The 7,317-nt window shown below is 38.7% G+C and overlaps 2 protein-coding genes across 2 annotated transcripts in view; one reads left to right on the top strand and one right to left on the bottom strand.

The window, feature by feature from the left end:
* GNG5 (G protein subunit gamma 5) overlaps positions 1–829 on the top strand; it is a 3,722-nt gene extending 2,893 nt beyond the window's left edge. The window contains exon 3 of the mRNA XM_017824908.1: positions 586–829. The gene's annotated coding sequence lies outside the window, so the exon portion shown is untranslated. The remainder of the gene's footprint in view (positions 1–585) is intronic.
* A 966-nt stretch (positions 830–1,795) lies between these two features.
* RPF1 (ribosome production factor 1 homolog) lies at positions 1,796–7,295 on the bottom strand. Its single transcript, XM_017824907.1, has 9 exons — positions 7,107–7,295; positions 6,969–7,025; positions 5,719–5,799; positions 5,247–5,342; positions 4,376–4,529; positions 3,740–3,822; positions 2,780–2,961; positions 2,567–2,693; positions 1,796–2,215 (listed from the first exon to the last, which is right to left on the bottom strand). Exons 1-9 carry the CDS (start codon positions 7,254–7,256, stop codon positions 2,174–2,176), a joined length of 972 nt encoding a protein of 323 aa, XP_017680396.1. The 5' UTR covers positions 7,257–7,295; the 3' UTR covers positions 1,796–2,173.
* Positions 7,296–7,317: the final 22 nt, after the last annotated feature.

Raw genomic sequence — 7,317 nt, 5'->3', positions numbered from 1 at the left:
CTCTAACACATATGTACATACATATTTTCTTTCTCAGTTACAGCCTTTGGAATGGAACACTTGTTTCTGTTTTAGTTACACTACCTACACTACAATTCCTTTACTTTGCTGTATCTCCTGCAGGACTTCCTGAAGAGAGGGGGTTTCTTAGTTGTAATTCCTGGTGTTTTCTCGATGAGCCAATGGCGTTCATGTTTGCACAGTCAGCACACCTCACTGAAGAGGAAGTGTAGTTTGTTGGTTACACAGCAAACTCCCTGCTTTGCAGAGTAGGTCCTTGATGTTTTAGTGCACACAAAGTGACGGGGAACAATTTTTTCTGTTCTTCCACCTAGTAGTTTGGCTGCCTGGAGAAACTAAGCTTCAGTTCTTTTGTAACAGCTTTGATTATCTTACTGTACTTTTGGGGATAGTTTCATGGTTTTAAAAGTTTATTGTTTAAACTAATGTTTTATAAAAGAGCTGTAGAAAAAGAGGATTTTTTTCCTTAATAGCTGTCCATGGCATACTCTGAAGAAATTAGAAATAGAGTTGCTTCATTTAGCACTGATACCTGTCTAACTAGATTTTGGTTTTGTTTTTCAGATCTTTTACCATCTTCTCCTACTTGCTGATGTGTGTATGAGCAGAATGCCTCAAGGAGCAGCCTGGTTTGAAGTCTGTACAAAAGCTTAGCTTTAACGTGCCAAATCTAACTCTACAAGTGCTACTGTCGTCAAACCTCTTACCATCTACCTCTCCAAATGAACTGTATGCTAGTTCCGTATTTCTGTTTCATAAGGGAATCAGTTTTATATGCCAAGCAAAAAATAAAAGTGTCTTTACTTAGTCTGGTCTTGAAATTACTGTAAGACATTGATTAACTTTTGGATGTGGCGACACCTCACCAGTCACCGCATCCCTCTGCAGCAGCTGCAGAGCAGATAGAGGAGTGTCTAAATATTTTGTGCTGCTGCAAGTCTGCCTGGGGCTAATAGTTGTACAGAACAATGAGGCTTCAGCAGTACTATACTTAGAAGCATAACAGAAATAGAACAGAAAAAAATTTTTGACTGCTAATTTGTAATTCAGCTATACAGCTGTGCCGTATCACAGACATTGAATAAAGACAAAGAGTAAATTATCTTTTATCTTAATGAGTAATTCTACCCTAGTAGATGACTTACTCTGTGAGCCATCTTATTCATTAAGTAATTAAAAAAAGCACTTACAGCTGCACATGAAAAGAAAGTAACTCAAAGAAAACTTGGCTTTTTAGCTGCCAGTGAACGTGCCAACTTAAGGCAAAACTAGTTTATTTGCAGGTAATAGCAACTCAAGTATAGCTATGATGCTGAAGAAGCATTTTTAAAATTTTAATGGGGAAAATCCTGCTTAGACACCTCACACGTTCACTGAGCAGCATTTTTAGATGAGATAGCTTTATGTACTTCCTCTAAGGGGGTTTTACAAATTCTTTCCCATCTGTCTTTGTTTCTTTTCAGCTGCTCTGGGTATATACACCTCTTGTCAATATGATATTTACAAAAGAGATACCTGTTGAGTCAAGCATATTATTTTTGTAACTTCGGCAACATGGCTATTTTATGCAAGATGTTAATGAAATAAAATACCATGGACTTCCTGGATTGCAAACTGCCTTCTCAATGTTCTCTAGATAGGAGAACATTCTTGGAAAACTATCACCATACTGTCAGGGAACAGCATACTGTAAGTTAGAAAGAGGTTTAAAACATTTGTCTCTTACCTGTTAATTGAAGATGTCTGGGTTAACAGAGAAAAATCAAAACAGAACTGTAAAACTAGAAATACTTTATTTTGAGAATTTCTCTAACCGACGTATCTGCTGTCTTTGATGTTGTGAAGCATAATCTACTTCTACAGCACAGCAGCAATCATGGCAAACCTTCAGTGATAGCTAAATTACAGGCTGCTCAAACATTGCCACGTTTTTCCTGCTAAACTGGAAAAAGTCACTGTCCTTGTCATGTTGACTCCAAACAGGAAGAAAGACACATCCTACTTGATCTGCTGCTGTAGAAAGTGTTATTGTTTGCAGTTTGTCTTTCTGCAGACAGATACTGTTCAGTATCATTATCGTTAGAAGTCTGAAATCATCCATAGCTGAAAGCAGCTGCTGTATTCCTGGTCACCAGCAATTGGCAGATTTCACTTATAAGTGGAATTTTCTTCTACTTGTGTCCATTTCTCTACGCTAAAATTTAAAAGAAAAGTTGTTTACCAACAAATTCATGCAACAGGATACAAACAAGGATGATCACTCCAGCTTATAGCAGGACAGGCAGTGAAATGTGTCAGTTACAGTGCAGTTGCAAGTAAGTAGTCATGGTATATTCACCATCCTTTCTGTTTTTAATTTTGACTTGCAATACAGCAGAATGTTTCTGCTTTGTCTATTTTGAGAAATAAAGCTCTAAATACTTCAGTTAGACACTTCTGTATTGACAACTGCATTTATACTGCTTTTCTAGGACAAGATTTATGGTTAGATTTCATGTCAGATTTATTCTATCCAAGCAGGATGATTATCATTACTTAGACATACCTTATGAATCCACTCATATTCTCCAAATTTGGAATCAAAAGTTCCTTTTTGAAGTGACCTCAGCTTTAACGTAAAACGTGGCCCAAGTTCTTGAATTCCCACTTTCTTTTCACTCTTGAATATATATCTTGGGGAAGAAAAGAATTAAAATTAGGAATCAAGTTACAAGAGTACTCCCTGTCATTTGTAAATGAGTTTTGTGGAAAACATCACCTGTGGAATCTGAAAAAGATGTAGTCTCGCTGGTTGTGAAACGTAGCTACTTGTCTTCCGATGAACTGAGGATCGTGCGGGAAGAGAGAAGCAAACATGCGGCCAAGGGAATGGCCGAGTCGCGTTGTGAAATTATTCAGGATCACTTCGGGGACGTGCTCTGTGGGCTCTTTCCCTTTTCGCTGCAGTGAAAGAAGAATGCAAAGAACAGATGGAATGCAAAAGGATTTTAATGTATTATCAGAGTAGAGTTTGACATAGGAAGACGAGAGGGCTGATAACATGCCCTAATCATTTTTTCAAACACAACTGAAATTCATAAACAAGTAAAGGAGCAGCTGGTAACATAAGATTCTTTGGTTCAACAATATAAATTAAATGAGAAAGCACAAATCATTTTACATTTCCTCTCTCCTGCGCAAATTTCTACTCTTGGCCGAACCGGGTGTAGCAAATAGTGCCGTCTACCTGTCAGAGGAATATTCCCTCTGTACTAATACCAACTAAGAGCATTTTACTGCAAATTATTTAGGGCTAAGTAAGCAGTATTTACTACAGAAGAAGTGACAGAGCTATAAGAATAAGAAGTAGTTCCTAGTCTTGAAAAAATCCTACATCTATTGAAACCTTTTCTACTGCTGATTTTTATATACCCTATTGTCTGCATGCTATACATGGGGTATTCCCTATTGATGTAGGGAATTTTAGCTAAAATTGTAGCTGCTGTTTATTGGCATGATTATAAAAATACATGGCAGACAGTTACAGAAGTTCAGCAAATAACCTCAAAAATGGAAGTAGAATACACTAGTCCTTAAACCCGTTAGTTTACAAAAAAAACCACTTTTAACAAGATCAGCTGAATCATACAAAAGTGCAGTTTTGATAGTTCAAGTAGACTGAATGCATTCATCATTAAGCAACAGACTGTCCATTTCTCAAAATTTTTTGGAGGCTCACCTTTATTTCTTTGCGTAAACGCACACTACTCATTCTAAAATGAGCAGTTGGACCATCAGGCAGATGACTTAAAACAAGACCGTCTGTGCACCAAGTTAAAAAAAAAAAAGGATGGTAAAATTCAACATGTAATTTACAGAGGAACATTTTATGCAAAATGCAACATTAGAGTATTATATCCATAATCCATGCCCAATTTACAAGGTTTTATTTTCAAACATACATTCACAGACTAGATAACTAGTGTTCTAAGTATGTCCATTAAATTATGCTTCAATAGCTAACAAGAGTTATCCTCTATCACTTTCCCAGTTATTAATTGCTAATGTTTCATCTAGTCAGCAAAATGAAATGAAACTTCCTGGTCAGAAAAACTTGTTAATTAATCAAACTATTAAATTTACTAAAATAATAACAATGGTTATCCATGCATTACAGACTAAAAGAAAATAAAAAGCCAACCTATCTACACACTTTCTTTAATAATTCCAAGTTCCATAAGCCATTAGATAGTCAGGGTGGCACAGTGATTTTTAACTCTCTAGTTTGCACAGTAACAAGAAAACAGCATAGAGTTGATCTCTGATGCACTCTACAGAATTTTTTTCTTTCCTCAATAAATAGACAAAAGGTTACTTGGTATTTTGCGATCTTCATTAATGACAATTAAATCCGTGAAGTCCCTTGCAATACACTGTGGAATAATTCTTTTCAAAGCCAGTCCTCTTCGATAGTAGACATGTGAGTTGGGTATAACAGTAGCCAGCTGTTCACAGAATCTCACTGTTCTCTGCAAAACAGGTGAATTAAATTGCAGAGTGGTAAATTCAGTGCCAAATTCAATTATTAGGGGAATGAAAGGTTGCTCATTTCAACTACCATCCTTGAGGATACATTACTTCCAGTATCTCCATAAATGCTTGAAGATAAGTTATTAAACTACTTCATTCAATTAGTGGAAAAACATTCATTTGCAGCAAAGACTGCAGCACATCAGCACTTGGGTTTTTTTTAAGGACTCTTTTTATTTCCCTCAATCACAGAAAAGCAGGAAAATTTCAAAAGCATAACTTCCAAACTCATTACTTATTAAGGACACAAAGTTCACAGCATTTCAAAGTACAATATGACTATTTCTTCAGGAACTGAAGATGTCTGTGTTTTTGGATAAATTCTCTGAGGTGTACTTTTTCTTCTATTTTTAAAGCATGTTTTTTTACGATTTTCACAAACATCAGTAATTTCTCCAGCTAGGCAATGTAGATCATGTCAATACAAGAACATATGCATGAGGTTGTTTTTTATTATGAAGGAAACAAAACACTACTAGAGAAGCCAATAGATTACATACATATATACAAGTTATTGATAATCACTGAATGAAACAACTGAAAAAAATCCACCATGAATGCTACTATTTTCAGCTTTATTTTATCAATCACAGTATAAAAACCTTGGTATCTTATAACCACTTGACTGCTCATAACTTTCCAAGTAAAACACGTACCCCACGAGGTCGGTCTGATGTTGTGATAAGAATCTTGGGAACTGTCTGTCTGTTGAAATATGGTGCAAATTCATCAGTTGCTTCATCAAAAGCAACCTGGAAGAACAGAAGTCTTGTTATTCCACCATGTACAAAATAATTGAAGAACAATTATTCAATCTGATGTAAATTTCAATTCACAAGATCTATTCGTAATTAATCATCCCAAGGCATGTGGTTTTTACATTTTTAAGAATCCAGTGTGATGAACATGGGCAGCTCTTACTATCAATACCAGTAATGCAAAAGGCAATTATTTAACACAGATAATGAAAGAATGACATCACCTCTTAGTGAGGCCATCATGTGTATAAAGTAATTCATCAACACATTAACAGGAGAGTGCTGAATATTCAGTTTCAATCCAGTTTATGTCCCTTCTTAGAAAAAAACCATTTAATTTAATAGTGCATGCAGAAATTAAAGCAGTTACCTCTTCATCATTGGGATCTACAGTGGTTTCATCATACACTCGCTGATTTTCAATAGTCTTTGGTATGGGTTTTGGAGGTGCCTAAAATACATAAGTTTATTAACATAACACATTCATGTAATTATTAAGTATATTGCAAATACCACATTCATACTACCATGATATTGTGTATATTTCTACACAGAACTGAAGTATTATTTATTTTATGCCACTTTTAAAAAAAGACGTTGCAACATCACTTTGATTAAAAATATGCACAGGTATTGGGACATCAGAGAGCATCACATGGAGGAAAAGCATCACCAGAACAGTAGCAATGCTTAACTTCAGTCTAATCAAGAAACAAAGTTACAAAAACCCCCTGAAAAAATAGGAGAACTTTCTATCCCCTTTTCTTCCATGGAAGAAAAGAGCTCTACTTTCAATATAACACTTTTTAACCTTGACATCTACAATTTAATGACCAACAGCCTCTAATGTTTACCCCATTAACTTACACTACTCTTGTGAGACTACTATAATACAGAAACTCACATCTGACTGTCTTCAACCAGGTCAGTAAAGGAAGCAAAACCCTTGTTCATGGCTAGGCTTGGAATCCAGCAGACAACTGGTCTGGGCATGGTTTGGTCAGATCTGATTGTTTTAATTTATATAGAAATTACTATCAGAGTATAATTCCTAATAGCATCAACACAAATGCCATAGCAATCACAGCAGACACAGATGACTTTTCAGGAAGGGCCTTCTTTTATGCCATTAGCTTAAAACTCACCCTGCCTGATTACAGCATCTTTAACACAGTAGAAACAATATTTCTTAGCTAACTGATACCTCTGCTAGACGATAGCATTTCTGAAGGCTACCACAGCCAGCAACCACAGAGATGATAGAATTACTGAATGCTTTGGGTTGGAAAGGACCTTTAAAGGACATCCAGCCCCCCCCGCAGTGAGCAGAGGAACGTCTTCAACCAGATAGGTTGCTCTGAGTCCCATCCAACGGGGCCGTGAATGTTTCCAGAGATGGGGCATCCACCACCTCTCCGGGCAACCTGTTGCAGTGTTTTATCACCCTCACTGTAATCGCTGCTCCGTTTCACTGAAGTCTGTGAAGATAACGTTCCCCTCACGAAGCTGAGGAGCCCCAGCCCAAGGCTGAGCTGCAGTCCCCAGGCGCGCCGTGCCCGCCCGCGGCGGGGCAGGGCCTGCCGCGCCACCACACCGGCCCGCTGCGGCCGGAGCCCTTACTTTGTCTCCGAGGGCCTCTCGCTCCTTCCTCCTCTTCTTCTTGGCGGCCAGCTTCTCCTGCGAGGAACGGACAGCGCTCCGTTAGCCAGATCCGCCAGACCCGAGCCTCCCCCGCCGCCCGCTAACAGCCCGCCCCACCTTCCTCTGCTGCTGCTTCCAGCGAAGGAACATGAAGTGCCGGCGCTGCTTGTTCTTGATCTCGGACACGCTGAAGGTGGGCGGGAAGAGCACCCGCTGCTCGGCGGGCGGCCCGCCACGCTCGGCAGGGCCACCGCCATGCTCCGCCATGGCGCTGCCGCCGGCACCGACCGACCCCTCACCCTTGGCCTCTGCCCCGCGGGGCGGGGCC

Source organism: Lepidothrix coronata, unplaced genomic scaffold, assembly GCF_001604755.1.
Source record: "Lepidothrix coronata isolate B3197 unplaced genomic scaffold, Lepidothrix_coronata-1.0 Scaffold114, whole genome shotgun sequence".
Classification (NCBI taxonomy): domain Eukaryota; kingdom Metazoa; phylum Chordata; class Aves; order Passeriformes; family Pipridae; genus Lepidothrix; species Lepidothrix coronata.
This window is presented reverse-complemented; position numbering and strand designations above follow the sequence as displayed.